The sequence below is a fragment of the Rhinopithecus roxellana genome, chromosome 18, assembly GCF_007565055.1.
Source record: "Rhinopithecus roxellana isolate Shanxi Qingling chromosome 18, ASM756505v1, whole genome shotgun sequence".
NCBI lineage: Eukaryota > Metazoa > Chordata > Mammalia > Primates > Cercopithecidae > Rhinopithecus > Rhinopithecus roxellana.
Genome location: NC_044566.1, coordinates 10,113,420 through 10,136,730, shown reverse-complemented (window position 1 = coordinate 10,136,730; position 23,311 = coordinate 10,113,420). Strand labels below are relative to the sequence as shown.

The following is a 23,311-nucleotide window of genomic DNA, read 5'->3' as shown; positions in this document are numbered from 1 at the left end:
TATTTTATTTAGCTTTATACTTGCTTTTAAACCCATATATTGAGTATTTTATTTCATTGATTGCTATTTTTCAGCTCTATTTGACTCTTTTTTTTTTTTTTTTTCCAATTTGACTCATTTTTGTAGATTCCAGTTCTCTGGTGTGCTTCTCCTTGTCATCTGTCATTTTTTGAGCATCTTAATCACAGTTATTTAAAGTCTGTCTAGTAACTCCAATATCCAAGTCACCCATGAGTTTATTTCTGTTGTCTGTTTCTTGGTATGCTTGGGTAAGTTTTTTTTGTTTTGTTTTGTTTTTGTTTTTGTTTTTGAGATGGAATCTGGCTCTGTCGCCCAGGCTGGAGTGCAGTGGCCGGATCTCAGCTCACTGCAAGCTCCGCCTACCGGGTTTACGCCATTCTCCTGCGTCAGCCTTCCGAGTAGCTGGGACTACAGTCGTGCTTCGGTAAGTTTTGACTGAATGTTGGACAGTCTATGTGAAAAATTATAGGTACTCTATATCTTCCTCTAGAGAGGATTCCAGAGTGTATTTTGACAGGCAGCAGAGGGGAAGATCATCTCAATGCAGCCAGCCAGGACCAAGTAGATTCAAGGCTGGTTTGCAGTTTTTTTCTGTAAGACTCCAGCTTCTAGTTTCCCCCGCATTCCAGGAAAGTCGCTTTCCAGGAGTGCCCCGATGTTTCTTCTTTTGCACTTGGTTCTGCTTTTGTCACTGAATGCTTCAAAAATTCGCCTCTTGCCCTAAACAGCTTAATCAGTCAATTCTTCGAGTGAATGATCGGCGCTAAGTGTCAGGCTTCTCTGTCCCTTTTTTCTGGGATCTTGGGCCCACAGTTCTGGCTGTCTTGGCAGCCACAAACACTTTTCTTTTGTCTCCACAGTTCTATGAGATTGTCTGATGCTCCGCTTTTATCCTTACATGCGGTCCTCTCTTTGACTTCCTCGAGAAACAGCAATGCCTGGAATTCTTGGCGGCCTTGACAGCTCTCTGATACTTTATAAGAGAGGCATGTTTGTGTGAGGTGTGTATGTGTTTAAAAATCTGCTTTTCTCATTCTTAATAGAAGCTGAGGTTTGCTATAAGCTGCTTATAGCTGGAGGCAGAAGTCTCTATGTACTTGTTAAACAGTTCAGTATAACTGAAGTGATCATTGTCATCATGTTGGTTAAGATGCTTGATTTAGGGACTCTGTCTCTTATGAGATCTAACAGTGAGGATTGCATGATCTTTCCAAAAAGTCCTTAAAAAAGACAATGGTTTTTACTTATCATTTATTCTTGTTTTTAAAAAACCCCAAAAGAGAGAGGATCCTCTGCCCCAAATTAACTGCCTATGAATAATAGTTTGCATTGTTGAGGATTTTGAACTTTCCAGAATGTTTTTACCTATAATATTCACCCCATAAATATATGTTGTATGACTCTTGTATCAATTTTAAAAGATATTTATATTTTTTTGAGACAGGGTCTTGCTGTGCTACCCAGGCAGGAGTTTGGTGGTGTGACCACGGCTCACTGCAGCCTCCATTTCCTGGGCTGAGTGATCCTCCTGCCTTGGCCTCCCAAAGGCTAAGACACCCTTCTGATATATCCTTGTTTTATAGATGATGAAACCAAGAAACATACTAAGTAAATGGCTTAAAATCACAATCTAATTATAGGCAGGAATAACTAAAATCAGACTTCCCAACTCCTAGCCCTTTCCAATACATTAAAGTGACCTTGATTCATCTGTGTACACATCGTGGACTTGTAGTCACGCTCATAAGTTTAACTTTCCAATATTGCTTGTATCGTTAACTCTGTAACTTTCTATCAAGGATCTTTCCAGTGGCATGGAAAATGTGTATGTCCTCTGAGAGGCACACCTACATGCACTTGGGCAGGTGCACAGGTGGATCTATATTCTCAGCCTGCCCATTCAGTCTGAACAAAAAGGAATCATGGTAGTTTGATTCCTGGGTGCAGAGCAATGCTGCACACATTCTGATATGGTTGTTGGAGTCTAAAAACAGTGTTCCCATGCAGATAGGTGACATGAAAAATATGTGGCCTTCATTTCCTAGAATGTCATAGCCATGGAGTCTTAGAATAACTCTTGGCATCCCAATTAAAAGCTGGATCACCTCCTCCAAATAGTCTTCGCTCACTTCCGGGAGTGGGTTGTATTCACCTTTAGCTCTGTTCACGAGACACTCACATGGGATATTCCTAGCCTTCTGCCCACTTAGTTACGGGCATTCCAGCCTCACTGCTGTATAACCAGAGGCATGGGAGCTGCAGCTGTCAGAATCCTAATCCCTTCTGCTTGGACTCATTACCAGTGTGTACAGTAGTGAACTGTGTGCTGTGATGCTAGCGTTTCAGTCACTACCAGAGGTCTCAGCAGCAAAAACAAAAATTGTGGATGATACGTTTTAAGCTTCTAGAAACTCAGCTAACTCCTTTAGGTATGTCCAGGCTTTCCATTTAAATATCAGCTTTAAGGCAGACACGTATAATGAAGACGTCTTTCTTTAATGGGAGAGATCTAAATTGGGAGCAAAACATGTGACCACTTTTGCTATCGTTTTAGCTGTGTAGCCTCAATGACGTAATTTAACCTTGGCTTTCCTGATTTGCAAACTGTAGGGAAAACAATGTCTTCTAACTTGCTGCAGTATGCTGTAAAAGAAAATGTGGTGGCTGTAAAAAGTACTTTGGGATTCTTGGAAGAAAGGAGTGCTATATTAATTCACGGTACCGCAATAGTTATTTTACCCCAGATTGAGAAGTAAAATATCAAATTGTTATTTTCCAAAGTTTGAATAACTGTTAAATTTATTCAGATAATCTGCTCTATTCGAGAGGCGTAAATAGTTTCTTCAGTTTTATTATATCAGCTGTGATAGCATGGACTCCTTAAGGTAGACGCTGCTCAAAAGATTATTTGGCAGTGAGGCTGTTTGACATTGCATACGTGCTAATGATGCATTGATGGTAACAAGAGAACTTTCAATGTTTTAATCACCTCTTAAATTTTAGGATTGCGATCTTACTAATCAATATGAAGATGATGCCTTTCTTTGTTACAACTGAGGTAGTCTGGTGAAGAATATGTTTTCTTTCTGTAGTAGCTTTTTGAAATTTCTGACTCAGAAGCCTTTGTTCTCATTTTAATTTGTTCTAGATGGTGTTTAGATGGTCTTTCTTAAATCACACTTTGTTAATATGATATTTTAATATAATTTTGTCTACTGTATTTGAAGTTAAACTTTATTAAGAAAATATAAAAGCACTCCATACACATTTTGAATTAATTATTACCATTTGATATTTTAATGTATTATCTAGTTTTCAAGAAATAATGAAGAAAGCATCAATATATCATCAACCATCATTTCATTACTTGTTGGATTCAGAAGCTCAAGAAGGTAAATCATTTTATGTTTATGTAGCTTACCAATTCTAAGAAGACAAATAACTAATAGAATATAAAGTGTCACCTTTGCAATATTCATTAATGTCTTAAAGGGAGCTGGGACTTTTATCAATGGTGTATTATGTCTTGGTTTATATTTGTGAGCCTGCAAACATCTTGAATAATGTTTAATGTCTGTTACTATAGCATGATCTTGATATGTTAAAGATACTTTTGACAGAATATATTAGATTTATAGACTTGCTAAGCATGTACAGAGTTTTTGATCTTCAAATAAGGAATACTTTTTTTCTCAAGAGCTGTACACTAAATGTTTGATGTGATTTCTAAGCAAATTTTATTTCAGATAAGAAGCTTGTAAGAAAGATAAAAATAGTTTTATGTAAAAACTATAAGTTTTTACTAGTACTTGGATGAAAGGCGAATTTAGGCTATACAAACATCTATAGCCTGAGTTTATGGTTCCTCTAACTATTAATTAGAGGCAAATACATAATGTAATTTGACCTCTAGATGTAAGGAGATTAAGTTTGAATTCTACTATCAGTGTGGTTATTTGAAATTGAACCATCATTTTTATATAGTCTTAAATATCAAGCTTGACTTTGCATGAGTTATATATTATAACCATCCCTGTTGTCTTGAGATCAAAAGTACAGACATACACTCTTGACAGACTAGAAAAATTACCGTATTTTTGTAGAGCAGTTGTAATACAAATCTAACTATTTTGATTTCTTTTGTTCTCTCCTTATCTGCACACACTGTAGATGTTTTCTGAACAGTATAGTCCTGGTTTTTCTGTTTTTGGCCATTCCAGGTGGCTTCTACCTAGGAGAGCACATCTTTAGGCCAAGAGAGTTGGGTGTATGCCCAGTGTTGGCAGCCTACCTGGCTGAAACACAAATAGTTTTACCAAGTGATTCTTGCAAACCTAACCATTTAAGTTGATCACTTAGAGAACCGAGAAATTTAGATGATTTGAATGAAGATGCAATTTCTGTGTGAAATACAATTACATCATTATCATTACCATTAGTAACAATTCTTGGTTTCAACTGTGTAGAAAATAATTTGGCAAATTACAAAGAAAATGGAAGAAGTTCAAGGTAAGGTTGAGACGGAACTAGCATTACAATGTTTTACAACACAGACAGACACACTCTGTAATTATATAGCCAATTAAAGCTTTAAAAATATGTTCACACACACAGAGCTAAGGGGTTTAAGGATGTGTCCTTGGAGCAGATCAGGTGGCATTTGGTTGGAAAGGTATCACCAAGTAGAGGAACACTCAGTTCTCAAGTACTGAAGGATACGGACTTTTCCTGCCCTAACTCTTTTATACTTAGAATCCTGTGCTTGGAAAGGATAGAGCAAACCCATAGGTCAGTGCTCGTATTTCAACACTGGCATGAAGATCCAAGAATTATAAGATGTCACTTATTTATACACAGATTAAAATTAGGGCTATGGTGGGTGCTAATAATTCTATATGTGTTTCTAAGGCTATATTATAATCTAAAGTGTCTAAAACCTTACCCACATTAACTATTCTAAATATCCTATGTTGCCTGCCTCTTGCCAACAGCCTCTCGCCAGCTGTTAGTACATGTAGCAATCTGTTATGGAACAGTAGGGTCACCCGAGGACCTGCAGCCTTGGGGCAGATTCATCCTGCCCAAGGCTCAATGATTCTGGCTCACAATGACCCTCAAGTCTGTCACGTCAGCTGCTTACTTGACATCCTACTTACTACCTCCTGTCAGTTTAGGGCCTTCAAGACATAGATGCCAAAATGGGGCTAAGCATGTAAGGGATTTACTTGGGGAAATGTTTGTGGAGGATAAAGAGGAAACAGAAGTAGGGAATGAGGGTCTTCAGAGCCCAGCGTGGGTCCAGTGCCCGTGAGAGGAGAGAGAGACGACAGATTGGGTGAAGAGTCTCCAATTGCAACACAATTCTGAGACAGTCTCAGGTGGGCTGATGAAAATCCCTGAGCAGGAGTTGCCCACTAGAGGGGTGTCCTATATGGAACAGGAACCGGCTGCTTGAGTAGGCAGTCCCAGGAGGAGCATGCTCTCCCAGGAGCCACAACTGCAGCAGTGGGCAGTGTTGGGCAACTCTGCGCCTTGTGGCAGGTTCTCTTAATCTCAGTAGCACACCCAGAGTAGTATGTATTTAAAATAATTTTCCTTTGCAAGTTTGCCCCTCCACCTATATTTTCGATCTCAGTCGATGGCAACATCACTCCCCAGGCTACCCAGAAACCTGGAATCATCCTGATCTTCTCCCTTTCCTTCACGCCCTTCATCATTACATCTCATTGAGTTTACATTCCTGATATGTTTCCCTTCCCCTTGTTCCATTTCCACCGTCACTTGCCTGGATTCAGATCTTCATTATCTCTGCTCCTGACTGCTGTTAACCGCCTTGTAATTGTCTGTCTTGCTCCGGGCCAACTCCCTTTCCTTACCCTTTAGTTCTTTTTCCTACTGTAACCTGCACTGCGTCATCTTTTAAATCCACATCTTGTCACATTTGTCTTCTGCTTAAAATTCTTCAGTGCCTCGTTGTTTCTTATAGGATGAAATCAAGACTTCTTAGCATGGCATAATGTGTTTTACCTTGTGCTACTATCCTCATTTATCCTATATTCTGGTTCTCAGGGTTTCCAAAGTTCGAGAACTGGTCAGGAGACTTTTTTCCAGTGGGCTTTTGCACATGTCATTTCCTGTGTATGACAGGTCTTCCCTTCTCTTATTTGACAAACTCATAATTAGGAAGTCTCAGATAAGTCTTTCCTGAGCTCTCTGAGAGGTGGAACTTTCTATTTTTGAGTTGCCTACTGAAGCCTCTGTTATAGTACTTTTACTGAACCTGTGTTATACAGCACTTGGTCTGCCTTCTAATTCATAGTGCCCAGATACTTAATAAATGAGTGAATGGATGAATGAATTAGCTATAACATAACCCTATTGGCTGACTTAAATTTGCTCATTAGCAGTGATCTTGTATTTCTGATCATCAGTCAGTTGACTCCCTTCAGGACTTAATATAATGTTCTACTCAAGGTATCATATTAAAATTTTTCAGGAGCATCTTCATAAATCTTTGCAGAATTGGATTAATGGGTAATATGGCTTTTATAAACAGTATTGCATTAATATATATGGAAATTTATATAATTGTATCACTGTTTTAAGAAACCTATCAAACTACAGTCTGAGGCAATATATTTAATATACTAGTTGGAGTACTATAGCACATATAATTACTAATGTGAGAATAATTTATTAACACATTTTAAACATTTTACAAGTAACATGAATAATTAACTTCCAGATAAGACTAATAAATTTCTACATGTTGAATAAAAATAACTCTTGAATATACCAGTCTACTTCAGGTGTCTTCAAAACTCAGATTTGAATGTCAAGTTTGAATGTCAATTTTCGCCCCTAGGAGAGGCATTCCACCGCTTCGAAGGCACCACAAGTTCATACTTGGCTCCTTGACCCAAGGTTACTGCCTTCATTTAGACACTTGTCATTTTTCATCTAGATTGTTCCAATTCTTCTAATTAGCTTGTAAGGTCACCAGTTCTTCAGCTACTGGTGTCAGATGTAGTTCTTACATATCAAATCTGATCATGTCAATTCCTGTTCTAATAATCTTTATTGACTCCTCCTCACCTTATAGAACAGAGGTCAATGTTGCACATAAATTTAATCCCAACCTACTTCTTCGGGCTTATTTTCTATAGTTCCCCAGCATACACCTTGCATAATGCTGATTATAATCCTTAAAGACACAATCCCAAATGCCATGATCCTGAATGTTGAAATCCCCTTTGAAATACAAAGAATAAAGAACAAACTCCCTCACATCTAACTGAATTCCCAAACCATCATGATAGATTTGGAATTAGGTGCCATCAAAACTTCTAAAGGTGGATTTCAAGGTGTTACCAACAGTTTCTTTTTCCATTCAGTCCAATACATTTGCTGGAAAATTCAGGTGAGTAGATTGCCTGTGGAATATGGTAACACAGAAAACTTCAGTTTAAAACGCATTGTTTGTCTGCATTGGCATTCCTTTCAGCTGATGAAATTCTAGGAGCTCTTAATGAATTAAAGCTGAATTTTCCTGATGAAGCCAGCAAAGTTACTGACTCTAAAATAACTATGTGCATGGTAGGATAAGAAAGCACACAGTAATGTTGCTGTTTGATCACCAGTATTGTTTCAGCCTAATATGTGGTCTGTATATGAGTGCATGAGCAATGGATTTCCCTGTACCCAAAACAACATAGAAGTATGACACAGAAGATGGGAAATTTAATAGGAAATGCTCATGTCACTGTATATTGAATCAAATTAGAATTTCAAAAAGAGCAGCCTCATGTAGAAAATCAATGTGAATGTATTCTTCAAGAAGAGCCATGACCTAAAAGAAAAGAAACAATTACTCATCTCCATGCAAGACTTCAGAATAGAGTTAACGATCGTGGAAGTCGGCCAGCTCTTACCGGTGACCTCCGTGCAGTTGCCCATAATTTATCCCTGTAATATACTTTTTCCTATGTTGAATTTTCTTTTTAGTTTCTTTGGGAAGGTTTTGTTTTCCTTTTTCCTTTTTTAAAGTTTTTTTCTCACCGTTTTAAATCATCAGCATTATTTTTTACAATTCATTATGCTATGTGTTTCACCTTTACATTTTCAAAACTAGAAGTATAAATTGTATGAGCTTTTACAGAGTTCTAATTTGTTTTATGCATTTTTTTTTTTTGCAAATTTGACTCCCTGAAAGTTCATTTTAACAACACTGACTTTGTGTGCAAGCATTGTGTATATATTTAAAAACCTTAAAACTTCCTCAATAAATAAAGGGATGTCCTTTTTCTGCATCTGCGTTTGTGAACGGTAACATTTTTCAAGATCTCAGCTCTTTAGGCAACTGTATATGTGGTGGCGACCCATTGTTGGTATTTAATTTTAATTTTTTCAGCAAGGAGGTCTCACTATGTTGCCCAGGCTGGGCTCTAACAATCCTTCCACCTCAGCTTCCTGAGTAGCGGGGACTATGGGTGTGAGCCACCGCATCCAGCTCCATTGTAGGTTTGGATCAGTTTCATCAAAAGACTTAGGTTGGTCATCAGGATATTTCAAGTGACCAAACTATATAAGTGATTTATTTATGAATACAGTTTGTCTGCTTATAACTGTTATACCCATGTAACTGTGGGTAGCACACCTGAGTGCTTATGATTGCAAAATTATGTATGTTATTATTGCCAATTTTATTGTATAAAGTAGCCCACGAAGTGTTCTGTTGTATTTTTATGTTTCTAAACTCTTTTAAAAATGTAAATATGTTTTAAAGAACTTTTAAAATTATTTTTATCAGAATTATGTATTTGGGGTTTTAATCTTTCAGGATTCAACACTGGGGATTATGGCATCAGAAATTGTGTCTTTTGGGATTCTGGCCCAAACCCCTAGCCTTGTACCCTCGCTCCATAGATCTTCTAACAGCTCCTGGGCTTAAATATCTCCTCTTTTATGATGCTTCTCCTGATTCAACCAACCACTCATGTTTCCATAGCATTTTAGAAAGACTTGTTGTATAGCATTTATCAAGCTATTGACATTTGTTTCGTTGTCTGTCCCTTCCATGATCCCAGTAGCAAACTTGTAGTACAACTAATTCATGTTGTTTTTCCACTTGCATCCTGAGCAACCTCAATAAAAGATACACTTTCTTTCTTTTGTAAGGACAAAATGTAGCATTGTATGGTCTACTTGATTAGAGTTACAACCTCTATACATTCTTGAAACTAAGAAGACCAGCAGAAGAGAATATTTGTAGAATCTTCTCAGGAATTGGTTTCAACATAAGGGTCCAAGACCTTGGCATTGCTAAGGTTTTCAGAATTGTACCTTTTAAGTTACGCCTGTGACTATTTACTAATCTGAAAATATCTTTAACTTCTTTTTTTTAAATCTGTAGGCATTTCTAAGAAGCACATGACATTCATCTTTGAATAGAAGATTCATTTGAATGACAGTTTCTTTCATTTAGTAGAGGGGATTTTACTTTAAATTTTGCTGGCAGGTTTTCATGACAGCCCTCAAATGGAAGCTTGAATTCACTTGTCATAGCTATTAAAGAGTTTTGTTTTTTTTTTTTTGGTGGGGGGATGCGTTTCTGTGATCTGGCCCTTCCACTTATTATTGCTATTATTGATCTTAAAAGTATAGAAGAGAAGAATATAGACAAAGCCTCTATTTTTGAAGGCTTGCTGTAATCCAGAATTGAAGTCAATTCGTTGTTGAATTTTCCTCTTAAAATCATCCTCATAATGTAGCAGAATCTTGCTCCTTTTCACTTTATACTTGAAACCCCTTTAATTCTCAGAAGAACAAGAGCACCTGGTAGATTTTATTCAGTATCAGCAAAGACTGAATAGCAGGAAAATGATGTTAAGACTTTTTTTGTATCAAAAGGATTAAAATACATAAGCCCAAGATAGCAACATAATTGCAATACTCTGTCTTGACTATGTTTTATTTACAATCTATTTTAATATTTGTGTTTTAATATTCAATTCACCAATCAAATAATGTTCTAAAACTATAGTAGATAGCTTTTATCTGAAGGTACAATTATCAGAAGTTTTCTGCTTTTCATATAGGGAAGCTGATGTACAGAATCTTGTGTAATATTATCTGGTTTTTGTTGTTTGTCCTGGGGGCAAAGTGCTAGATAATGAGGAAAGAATATATGTCGACAAATTCTTCTTCAGAAATGTATATTAAAATTCCATTGTATGACAATGCTATTAATTTTTGTAGGAATTATTCTTCAAATCTTAAAAACCAGACTATCTACTAATTCACCAATCTTCTCAATATTTGACTCATATTCAACAACTAAATATGCGTGCAGTTTAAGGGGCCTGTTCTTTGTAAATTATTTGGAGCATAGATTTTTTCCTTTTTATGACAACAAGGCTGCTGTAGGGATGCCTTTATCATAGGGCAGCTCTTTCCATTAGATTCTAGTTTAGAGATTCTTATTATCAGCCTTGAATGGGTGGTGTTATCGTTAGAGCTTAATATTAAACATGTCTTGATTTACATAAAGAATTACCATTAAAACTATCAATCACCTCAAGGCCAGGTGCTGTGACTCACGTCTGTAATTCCAACATTTTGGGAGGCTGAGATGGGTGGATCACTTGAGCTCAGGAGTTGAAGACCAGCCTGGGCAACATGGTAAAACCCCATCTCTACTAAAAAAATACAAAAATTAGCCAGGCATGGTGGCGTATGGTTGTTGACCCAGCCACTCAGGAGACTGAGGCACAAGAATCGCTTGAACCCAGGAAGCGGAGGTTGCAGTGAGCTGGGATTGCGCCACTCCACAACAGTCTGGGTGACAGAGCCAGACTCTGTCAAAACAAAACAAAAAACAAAACAAAACAAAACAAACAAAACCCTCAAAAAACAAAACAACAACAACAACAAAAAAACTATTACCTCAAAATCTTTAAATAGTAGTTCACACTGGAAAACAGCAACCAATGTTTTAACATGGAAATAATTGTGTGTTTATGTGTATATGTTTGCTTTTAAAATTTTGCACTTTTAGACAAATTATGATTTTCTTCCTTGTCATAAAGAAATTTCATTTTGATCATCATTCCTCTAAAAGAATTTTTTATGATTTTATCAGCGTGGTACTTAAAAAGAGCGTGTCCCCCTTTAGACAAATTATTTTAGGCAGCCAAGTTTATAGTTTATTTGGGTTTCATGCTGTAAATTATGCTAATTTATGAAGGTTACTTGTTGGATGCTTATAGTATTCATATAATATTTAAATGCAAAAGAGAATATTCATATAAAGTGTTATCAATTACATTTTATTCAACCTGATAATGTTTTCTGTGATACATGACCATCTTAGGTGTATAACTAATTTTGCATTACCATTTATGAGTGATATAGTTGTGCTCTTTTTAAAGTGTATATGCAATTAGTAGTGGTTATATTCATTTCATGAAATCTCTTTGAAGGTTCTTTGTTTTAGGAGTGTAAGTAATTTTCAATTATAATATATTCATATATTTTTAAATCTCATTTCCATATGAAGGTAAAGATAGGGTCATTCTTAGAAGGAAATAACTCTATTCAGAAGGATGCAGTCAAAAGCTAGGAATTCACTTGTTATTCCTCTGTAGTTGTTAGGACAGGAGCACTAATCTGGCCAACTAACCTTTAAAAGAACATGCAAAGTCAAAGATGTCAGGTTGTATCAGTAAATATTCACCGCCAAAGTTTGTATATTAAAGACTGGGACTTTTGAAGATGCTCCTGGGACTTAGTGTACTGTAACATCTATTAATCCCTGATACCTTAGGTGACTTGTCATAGAAGTGCTACATTTACAAGTAGTATGCAAGGAGGCCCAAGAGGACAAATTCAGTTAAAGGTCAAGAAAGCAATTAACGTTCTCTACTTTTCCGTAAAGAAGTTCCACAGCAAGTGTTGCCCTCCCCCTGCACCCCAGTCTTAGCAAGGCAAGTGCATATAGTGAAATAGAAGTTAAAGTTCAAATAAAACATGTTACCAATATTATTTGGTTCTTAGAGCTCTTCCTGAATATGAATGCATACAGTTGTTTAAGGTGAAGTACAGTGAAAAATATTAGAAGAGACGGCTCTTGCTGAAAAATACCAAATTTCTATTTCTTTGTTTCCCCTGCATCTCTGTCAAGGGTCAATGTTTGCAGTAGTGGTAGAGGTGGGTGGTAGGCTGGGCCCTTCCTGTGGGTATGGTTAAATTGGAGTTGTTTTGAGGAGTACATGATTCTGTTTGTGTTCTAAGCAGCACATACACACACACACACACACACACACACACACACACACACGCATGCACCCCAACCCTCTATTTTCTAGTCCTTCAAATTTTGAAAACTCTTATGTTCACTCAGATTTTTTCTTTTTGATGAACGTGTTGAACTCCCCAAAACTGTCCTTACAAGGTGAGTTTCAAGATTTCTGACCTCTCAGTTGCTACGATTTCTCAGTGTTCTTCTAAAGTGGGCCTTCCCTAACTGGATGTACAAGTATAATCTGACTGGTGTAAAATAAAGCCTCTACCTCCCTGATTTTGGAAATTATATTTTTAATGTGGGCTAGGTACACCAATTTTTTGATGGTCATATTAAACTTTTGACTCATATTGAGCTTGTGGCCAAGTAAATGTATCTATCTGTCCCCACCCCCTACACAGTGCTGCTAAACTCAGGCTGAATACAGTCTTTAGACTTATCTTTGTTAGATTTCACATTGTTAAGGCCAATTCATTGTTATAACTCAAGAAATTTTCCAACACATTTAGTTTTCTATTATACTTGTTGTCGCCATCACATTTATATATTCTGAAAATTTTATAATACTTGTAATGTCATCAGTTAGTCAAACCATTGACAAAACTGTTCATGAAGGCAAAGCTGAGAACACACCATTTATTAGAAATGTCTATCCAAGTGGGCTCCAGAGCCAAGAGCCTTGGGAGTACTGTGGAAAAGCACTTTCATCCAGTCCAACAATTCTTCATAGGGATGCCGTGAGATACCACATGTTTGTGTCGGTGGATTTCCAGTTTTTCCAAGGGCAGGGACCATGTCTCTTTGGCTAGCTACTATACTCCATCACTCAGCACCGTGCCTGGGACATAGAACAACTAGGACTGCACTGGGTGGCCAATATGAAGAGGTGGGTTCTTGTATTCCATCACCAATCTTTCTCTTAATCTATATGAACTGATTGGTGGCTCTTAAAATACATTGCTTTAAAAAAGTGCATCCATTATTATTTGTTGCATGTAGCATTGCAGAAGTAGATAGTGGTGATTTCAACTCCCATAAAAATAATAGAGATGTTGCCACCCTGATGAATGGCAATATTAGCTTACATTATGAGTCATTTTCAAATAGTTTACCTTTATTATTTCTCACCTAAAGTCAATTCAAAAGCTCCTCAGACTAAGCAGAAATGCTGTATTTCCGTCAAATTCTTTTCTCTTTTCTTAGATTTACTTATACAACCATTACCTTTTTCTTTTCCTTTCAGAGACCAGAGAAGACTATGATGACAAGCAGGTGGTCACAGAGATCATGGCAAGATGTTTTATTCCGACTTCGATAACAACTACTTCCTGGGAAAGTTTTCGTTTTATTGGTCATGAGATTCGAATTACTGAGGCCATGGATTGTTATGGTGCTGTTGTTTGGCCATCGGTATAATTTCATACAGATTTTGTTACATTCCAATTATTTTTCCAGTCAGTTTTGTTCATTATTATGTTCTATTTGGAAGAGCAAAACAGGTTCTATATTCCTTCTTTGTGACCTCAAATAATAGTATGTTTTAGAAATCATGTGACTGGGAAATTACTTCTCCCAATTAACTCTATAATTCTGTTTTTTTCTTGAGGATTTCTTAGGTGTTTTTGAGTATTTAGTCTTGATCTTTTGGTTCTTTCGTATTATTTATGCAGTTCTTGCTTATGTCAGGAGTTACTGAGTCTTCTTTCCTCTTGCCTTCTTCTCCTGATTTCCGTCTTTCCTTCTTTCTCTTCCTTCTTTCCTTCTTTTTTCTTCTTTCTTTCTTCTTCTTTCTTCTTTCTTTCTTTCTTTCTTTCTTTCTTTCTTTTTCTTCTTTCTTCTTCTTTCTTTCTTTCTTTCTTTTCTCTTCTTTCTTTTTCCTTCTTTCTTTCTTCTTTTTTTTTTTTTTGAGACAGAGTCTTGCTCTGTCACCCAGCCTGGAGTACAGTGGCATGGTCTCAGCTCAATGCAACCTCTGCCTCCTGGGTTTAAACTATTCTTCTGCTGCAGCCTCCTGAGTAGCTGGGAGTATGGGCGTGCACCACCACGCCAAGCTAATTTTTGTAATTTTAGTAGGAATGGGGTTTCACCATGTTGGCCAGGCTGATTTCGAACTCCTTGCCTCAAGTAATTCGTCCACCTCCGCCTCCCAAGGTACTGGGATTACAGGCATGAGCCACCACCCTGGACCTCAATTTTTTTTTTTTTGAGACGAAGTCTCACTCTTGTCCCTGAGGCTGGAGTGCAATGGCATGATCTAGGCTCACTGCAACCTCTGCCTCCCAGGTTCCAATGATTCTCTTGCCTCAGCCTCCCAAGTAGCTGGGATTACAGGTGCCTGCCACCATGCCCGGCTAATTTTTGTATTTTTAGTAGAGATGGGGTTTCACCATGCTGGCCAGGCTGGTCTGGAACTCCTGACCTCAGATGATCCACCTGCCTTGGCCTCCCAAAGTGCTGGGATTACAGGTGTGAGCCACTGTGCCTGGCCACAGGGCCTCAACTAATTGTATTTCTGACTTTATTAAAATTTGTAGGATTAATACAGGGTGTTTACTTCTTTACTGTTTAGAGTGGTAAACACTTTCATTTCCCCTTTTATTAGTTCCATTTGAGTTAAACAATTGCAATGAAATCTTTATGAGTCTCACATGTAGAATGTCCTCAAAGACCCTCAATCCTTTACCAACTGTCCCGTGAAGAGTAGTGGACCCACCACCCCACCTGCCCCGATCCCACACACTACTTGGAAATGACTAGGATTATCAGAAGTTGCTTCCTTTAAAAATGATCAAACCTAAGCAACTGAATTCCACTGTTTTAGTTCTCTCTCTTTTCCTCTCAGTAATCCCTAAGGAATTTTTCTAGCAGAAATGTTGAACCTCTCAGAGGATGCACTTTTGTTGACATTTCTCGGAGTGATGTACAGGTACACACATGAGTACTCTCACATACTCATATGTGCACACATACATATCATAGCATTAGCGACATATTTATCCAATAAAGTTTAATTTTACTTTCTGTTATTACTTGCCAAGCATCCCTGTTTTCTTTTTTCTAACTTTCATAGGCCCTTGTTCTATGCTATTTCCTGGAAACAAATGCAAAGCAGTATAATATGGTTGACAAAAACGTGATTGAAATTGGAGCTGGAACAGGACTAGTCTCCATTGTGGCAAGTTTACTTGGTAAGCAGATATTTCTGATTGAAAAGAGGGAGTGTCAGAGAATTTGATGATCAAATATCATTAGTTGTTTTACTATCCAGTGTACTATGACCTGCACCTATCTATGACTCTTTAATTGTTTGAATGGGCTTCATCTAGAAACTACAGATTGTAAAGTCTCCTTACTGGTTTCTTTCATAGTTTTCTGCATTAAGTTGTGTTAATTCTTCTTGTGGAATACCGTCACAAGTCTCAGATGAGGTGTTCTGACTAAGTGGTGCATGGAAGCATTCTGGTTGCAAGAGGAGAAATGTGAAATACGAGGCAGAGGCAGATTCTATTGCTGCTGATTCAGACGCACTTTAAATTTTAGCACCATTTCAGTGTTCCCACGTAGCTGTAGATTCTTTTTGAGTTTTGAAGTGCTATGCTTTTATGAAAAAGCACCTGTTAGAATAGGGAGAGAGTATTAGAAATCACATAAAAATCACACGTCTGCTTCTATTTTTAGGTGTTTGTCCTTGAATTTGTTTTCTCAGTTCATCTCCATTCTTTTTTTTTTTTTTTTTTCTCTGTTGCCCAAGCTGGAGTGTGGTGGTGCGATCTCGACTCCCTGCAACCTCCGCCTCCTGGGTTCAAGCGGTTCTCCTGCCCCAGCCTCCCCGAGTAGCCGGGACTACAGACACGCACCACCACACCCAGCTAATTTTTTGTATTTTTAGTAGAGAGAGGGTTTTGCCATGTTGGCCAGCCTGGTTTCGAACCCCTGACCACAGGTGATCCACCCGCCTCGGCCTCCCAAAGTGCTGGGATTACAGGTGTGAGCCACTGTGCCTGACCCACCTCCGTTCTTTTTTATTGTTACCCTGAGTTCTCTCACGAGCATCTTTTCCAACTAAGCATGTGATCATTTTTAATACATGCCTGAGCCTGTTTCAGTTCAGTCTTTTTGCTGTTGTTATGTATCTCATTGCCTTAGCTTAGCTCCTTCTCTGATGTGCACTACCCAGATCCATCCTGATTTTCTTGATCTTCAGAAGTGCACACCTGCCACTTTAAAATCTTTAGAGGAATTGAACATTTAGCAATTTACAACTTTCAAATTTGTTTTTATAAGAGTATTTATAAGTCTCTTGGAGTCTTCCCAAATATATTTTTTTAAAAGTTGCTGTATCCTGATATTGTTTGCCAAAGTCACTATTCCATTTAGTAAGGATAGGTCAGAGTCACTATTCGATTTATACCTGAAAGCCTGACTTAGGAGCAGAATTTGTGCTTCGGGGAGTCATTGGTTTTATTAAAAAGAACTGGTCCCTTGAGTCCGCTTGTCTAACTTGAAACAAATATTAAAAGATAGAAACTTTGTTTAGTCAGTATGCTGAAAGTGGTAGTGTTTATCTCTCTAGGCACAAAGATATTAAGTATAAGGGAGAGTTTACATTCAATATGGGCAAAGGTGTATTCCCTACCCTGAGATTTAAAAAAGATTTGTTGAAAATGATAGACCCACCCCTAGTAGAATGTAAAGGCTTGTATCTCCGTGAGTGTACCAATGATAGGCATATTCCTCTCCCATTTTAATGTTTTCACAAAATACAATTGATGCCAAGAGACTCGTGATATTGCTGCTGAGGAGTAGCTTCTTGTTTGTCTGAGCTGAACTAGACTTCTCTTCCATTCCTGCTTTCTTCTTCTTTACCTGGTCTGTGCTTTTCTGATGCTGCAGAGTTGGACAATCTTAGATTTATTTGCAGATTATTTTCAGCCTTTGCTACTGCTCAAGGTTTACTTTAGTGACCAAATTTCTACAAATTTGCTCCTGCCATATTTCTTCCTCAAAAACCCATCACTATTCACTTCTATCTTGGAAATTGTTTACATCTTCTTCTGTGAGTGGTAGCTTTATGAGCGCGATACACATGCTGTGACTAGGTTTTTAGCATCTTTTGATGGGAAGATTTACACTTGTGTTGGGCCAAGTTGAAAACCTGGGCATAGCATGGATGTCATCATACTTTTCAGGGAATGCCATGGAAAGGTCTTCTTTCCTCCCTCCACTTCTCACTTGAGCACTTCCTGTTCAACTCCAGGATGTCCGATGTTACATACTCTCACTTGGTCTCACACGACTGAGGCTCAGAATTCTTTTAGGGAGGTACCTATTCTTCCATCAATGACTTCTCATTGTTCCAATGAGGGTGCCAAATATTTTGACTTTCTCTTTCTCTTGATTATTTTTCTCCTGGTATGTAGTAGATAAATAGCAAACAAAAACAATAGTAACAGCAAAACATACCAGAACAAAAAACCAGAACATAAAAAATGCAATGGTGTGCAAAAGTACCATGGGTCTCTCTCTGTCTTTTTTTTCTCTTTAAGCAGAGGCATATAGCTGCTTTAGCATCCATCTGAATGGGATTCCCTTTGTGTGTATAGGTACTGATGAGTCTTGTTGTGTGGGGGGATGAACAATTTTGCAGAATTGCAAAGTGCATGTTGGCCTGAAACTCTTGATTGTTCTACCTTATCTCATGAGGGTTACTTTCTCTACTGTCCTTTGCTTCACAGGTGCTCATGTGACGGCCACAGATTTACCCGAATTACTTGGAAACCTGCAATATAATATTTCCCGAAACACCAAAATGAAAAGCAAGCATTTGCCTCAGGTTAAAGAACTCTCCTGGGGAGTAGCTTTAGATACAAACTTCCCCAGGTCTTCTAATAATTTTGACTATATTTTGGCAGCAGATGTGGTCTACGCTCATCCTTTCTTGGAAGAGCTCCTCATTACCTTTGACCATCTGTGCAAAGAAACCACCATCATCCTCTGGGCCATGAAATTCAGGTTGGAGAAGGAAAATAAATTTATAGATAGATTTAAGGAGTTGTTTGACCTGGAGGAAATTTCCAGTTTCCCTAGCCTGAATATTAAGTTGTATAAAGCTGTGAAGAAAAACCAGAGGAGTGTATGACATCCTCAGTGAGGATGTGGAAAGGCTGAGGCAATTTTTAGCAAATAATCACTTGAAAAAAACCCCTGAATAACCTTATGTGCCATTGAGTTTCCCAAAGGCAAATACACACACAGATGCACACACACATACACACACACACCTCACTATGAGAATAGAAGATAGTTTCCCAAATTTGCCTCACCCCAGGCAGTAATTTTTCCAGATACTGCACGTGAGTCTGTAGGATTGGGGGTAACTTGTTCCTAGTTTGTCTCCATCAGCACGCAGACCTGCCTTCTACTCATGCAGTAATAGAAACTCTTGGCAAAGTCACACTGTGCTGTCATTGTCTGCTGTCCTTATTCCTTACATCACCATTTATTATTGTTTTAATCAATGGTGCAATTATTATTTTTAATGTATAATCACAAAATGATAGTTTTTAATGATATCTCTTCAGTGAAACTTGTTATTAATTCTTTTAAACATAAGCTTATGATTCTCTCTTTAGAAATAAGGAAATCGACTACAGTGGGATCTGCAAATAAATCTGAACAGGCAGATACATAATGTAATGGTAAATCTCAGACTTTTGTGGTTTCCATTAGTGCTATCTTATAGGTGGTCTATCATCTCTGCCTGGCAGAGTGGACCTCTGATGTAACCTCTGAAATCAGTCAAGCTTGTGGATTTGAGGTCATGGATGAGGACATTTTATTCTGTACAATGAAAAATGAGTGAACACAAGCAAAAATTGTTGAGATTTTGGAGAAGTTATTGTTTTGTTTTAAGCCAACGATCATTATTTTGTATCACAAAAACAGAAATAAGTATACATACTTTGGGTTAAAAATATGTATGAAAAGATTTGGGTCTCTGATCTCAGATAATCAGACATATAGCTGGTTTTAAAGTTTAAAGCTCTTCTGATGAACATATATACATCTAGATACTTGAATTACGATATGATTTTTTTTTTCACATAAGCTTTCCTTAGAGTAGAATTTCCTTAGAGTAGAATAAAGTCTGTAGTAATTAAAGTCAGTGCAAAAAGAGCAAAGAATTAGGATTTTGTACTGTGTAACTGCCTAGACGACACTGGTTGGTAATTACTCTGCCATGTCCCCAGTAACATTTTTTGGGCTGTTACTGTGCCCTCGGGTGATACTTTCCTTTCTAGAATTAGTCCTTTCTGCTTTGCTGAAAGTTTTCTGTCCACTCCAGGTTGAGTATAGTTGAAAAGAATATCTTCTAGGACTCTGATCAGTAAGTCAGGCTACAAATATACTCCAGTGTATTTTATTTTATTTTACTTTTTAATTTTTTTTAATTTTTTTAATTTTTTTTTTTTTTTTTTTTTTTTTGAGACGGAGTCTTGCTCTGTCAGTGGCTGGATCTCAGCTCACTGCAAGCTCTGCCTCCCGGGTTTACGCCATTCTCCTGCCTCAGCCTCCCCAGTAGCTGGGACTACAGGCGCCTGCCACCTCGCCCGGCTAGTTTTTTGTATTTTTTAGTAGAGACGGGGTTTCACCGTGTTAGCCAGGGTGGTCTCGATCTCCTGACCTCATGATCCGCCCGTCTCGGCCTCCCAAAGTGCTGGGATTACAGGCTTGAGCCACCACGCCCGGCCTATTTTATTTTTTTAGTACATGTTGTTCATAGGAAAATCTCTCAATAATTCCCAATATTTACATGGATCTTTGTCATTTTCACAGTCTGTTACTTACATAAAGTCACTTAATCCTCATAACCATTCTAAGAGGTAGAAGCTATGCTATCCCTACTTCACGGATAAAGAAACTGAGGCTGAGATGTCCCCAGGCTACACAGCTGCAGAGTGGTAGTGCTAGGACATTCAAGTCCAGGTCTCTGCAAGCCCAAATCCTGTATTAACCACTGCACTGTCTATATATTTAAAACAAGAATTTTCAAGCTTTTAAAAGCAGGTGAAGTCATTTCTTCAAAAATGAAATAAATATCCAGAAAGATAAGCAAATACATGAGAAAAAAAAAATGAGAACTGTTCCATTTTAAAACTTTTATTTCCTATGTGAGTAGGTCAGGGTGGGCTTGTTTTGAAGGCGATATTTAGGTGAAGCTGACAGGAGGTAGCAGTGCAGGTGTCTGGGGAAGGATGTTGCAGGTAAAAGGAACAACCATGCAGGGATCTGGAGGAAGGAGTCAGTCAATCCTCTGGAAATATCAAAGGCCAGTGTGCTTGGCACAGAGCAAGCAGGAGAGATTGGTGCAGAGTGAGCAAGTGTTCAGAGAGGCTACAGGGAGCTAGATCGCATAGGACTGTGTTGCAGGCTGGGTTCTCTAGAAACAGACTCTGAGAGGGAATTGGGTGAGGAGATCATTTTTTAGGGAGTGCTGTTGAAATGAAGACCTATGGAAGGGAGTGGAAGGAAGTAGGACAGAAACAGGTCGAACTGCAATACAGTCCCAGTAACAGTCTGAGATGACCCCCACACAGAGCACTGGCCTGACTGGGAAGATATGTCTGGGCCTTGATGACCCCGTGTGGCCCAGTCATTGGATATGGGCTGCCCTGGGAAGACTCTGTGACCTTGGGTGAGGTGACTTCAGCTGAGGCAGTCTTGAAGACATTGACCAGCTCCAGCAGCACGGGTTAGGTCACCCTGAAGAGGATCTGGGTGGCTTATCACAGGGTCCAGCATGACCTTTAGGCCTCAGAAAGAGCTCTGGCTTTTCTTCTGGTAGAATGGAGAATCTGTGAATGGTTTTGTGAGTAGAGGAGTGAAAGAAACTTTCCTCATGTAAGGACCACTCTGGCTGTCATTTTAAGACTAGAATGGGGAGAGATGAGACCAGGGAGAGGCTGCCACAATCTGATGTGGCAGCCTGCATTGGGGTGGCGAGAAGTGGCCAGTTCTAGATGTGTTTGGCTGTCAGAATCAACAGACCTTCCCACCATGTAGAGTGTAGAGTGTATGGGAGAAAGGGTCAGTGCTGAGTCACTGTGCATAAATGTATAGTCAATAGCTTAGAGATAGTTTGTGAAGCTCCCTCAGGGAACAAAAAGACTAGACAGAGGGTAAAACAAGGACTAGGCCCCGAGTCATTAAGAGATCACATATGGGTGTGTATACTGAGATGATTTTGAAGGTTCTACACACTCTCCCCTACTCCAGTTATGTGCGTATCTGTTGACTTTGAACAACATGAACAACATGAAACAACATGACTTTGAACAACATGAACAAACACAGTGGTTTTTGAACTGGTCAGTAGAGTTCCAAGGTTCCAGAAAGTTGCCTCTAGAGGTTTCTAGGAGCCTGAGAGTTGGAAATGCAGCAGGAACCTTGGGGTAACAAATGAAAAAATGGCTCCTCTGCTAAGAAAATATTTGAATATCATTACTAAGTTATTTTTAGGTAGAATACATAAGGTGTCCTTTCAAAGACAGCGTTAGGACCAAACTAAACATACAGTTTTGTAAAGTTCATCTTTCTCCATGTGCCAATCTGTCAAACGCAGTGTTCCGGATTCATTGTTTTATTCTGTTTATAGCATTCACTCCCAAAGTTTAACACCCACCCACACACACCATGCCCCTCTTTTCTACTTCATTCTATTTTAACACCCACCCACACATACCATGCCCCTCTTTTCCACTTCATTCTATTATCCACTTCATTCTTCTATTCTTTTGTCTTTTTGCTGCCGTTTCTCCATACTTTTTAGATCCAATTTTGCAATAATTTAATTTCAAAAGATGTAATTGGAGTAGGCCTTTTCTACCTTACTTTTTTTTTTTTTTTTTTTTTTTAACGACTGGGAATTGATTTGTTAACTTCAGTCTAAGGGAGTTATACTGTGAATTTTCGCACCTTTTTATCTGGCTTTTTGACATGCTAGACTATGTTATTAAAAACCTTGGTCCAATTCTTTCAGTAACTTTCTGGATTTCCAATAGAATGAACTTACTGATTGTCAAAGTTTTAATATAGGTTATTACAGAATAGCTATCACTTCATAGAAGATACCCCAACCTGCAGGAGATTCTCTGCAGCTTAAAATTACACATAGGTAACCATGAGAGTTCTGTTCCCTAGACCGTATCAACTGTCTTTGGAAACTAAGTACTGCACTAAAACCTTCTATCTTGGAATGTAATGATATATCCTCTTTGATTTGTACCAATTTTTGTCTACCAGAATTTAGAAAAAAAGTTTTTTTCATTCCGTATTCATACTGTGTTCCCTTTCTTTTGGATAAAGAATTGGTGACATTGGGTAACTTCCTGACATATCTGCAGTCAAATAGGAAGCTCACTATTGTGGAAGAAAAAAGCTGAGGAAGCAATAACAGAATGGAGTGTTCCATTTTTTTCGTTAAGGCCTCAGAGTATAGAAGCTTGGTGTTCTCAGTGGATGCCTGGTCTTTATAGACAGAGACCATGTCTCATTTGTTTAGGTAGCACCACTGCACATGAACAGACACATAATTTCTAAGTATCATTTGGAAATAAAACATCCACTGAGTGGAATTTTGCTACAAGAAGAGATTTGCAGGTATTAACTTTGAAAACAAGCTGGGGACCTTGGGTTGTAGATATAAAAGAATTAAAGTCAACCATAAGTAAATCAAAGAAGTAAGCTTATTGATAAGACTAAAAGAAATTTAATAGACTGTGCTTCTTCCTACTTCATTTTAATTTAGTTTTCATGGGAATCTGTAGGTGAAGAAAATAAAAATGGTCAACAATATGTACTTTCAAGGCACATATAAATTTTAAGGCGATAACAGGAAATACAGTTGGGAATGGAGCAAGTAAATGATTTACAAAAGTGTTTGTAGGAATACAGGCACAGCAAAATTAAAAAATTATAGGCATTTGTGTT

General features: G+C 38.1%; 1 protein-coding gene across 2 annotated transcripts; it reads left to right on the top strand.

Moving 5' to 3' along the window:
* The first annotated feature begins 2,314 nt into the window (after positions 1–2,314).
* Positions 2,315–18,868, top strand: LOC104654009. Of its 2 annotated transcripts, none has more exons than XM_010353076.2 (5): positions 2,315–2,450; positions 3,334–3,413; positions 13,566–13,732; positions 15,393–15,510; positions 18,058–18,868. In XM_010353076.2, the coding sequence occupies exons 2-5, from the start codon at positions 3,347–3,349 to the stop codon at positions 18,459–18,461; spliced, it is 756 nt and encodes a 251-aa protein (XP_010351378.1). In that variant the 5' UTR covers positions 2,315–2,450; positions 3,334–3,346; the 3' UTR covers positions 18,462–18,868. The 2 variants fall into 2 exon arrangements, with proteins under 2 accessions (XP_010351378.1, XP_010351377.1); XM_010353075.2 differs by lacking the exon at positions 2,315–2,450 and adding an exon at positions 2,651–2,739.
* The last annotated feature ends 4,443 nt before the right edge of the window (positions 18,869–23,311 follow it).

Bases quoted from the DNA above. Each gene is read 5' to 3' on its own strand.
- LOC104654009 (XM_010353076.2), top strand. From the start codon at position 3,347: ATGAAGAAAGCATCAATATATCATCAACCATCATTTCATTACTTGTTG. The intron at 13,733-15,392 runs GTATAATTTCAT...TAACTTTCATAG, and splicing joins GTGCTGTTGTTTGGCCATCG to GCCCTTGTTCTATGCTATTT. The intron at 15,511-18,057 runs GTAAGCAGATAT...TTTGCTTCACAG, and splicing joins CATTGTGGCAAGTTTACTTG to GTGCTCATGTGACGGCCACA.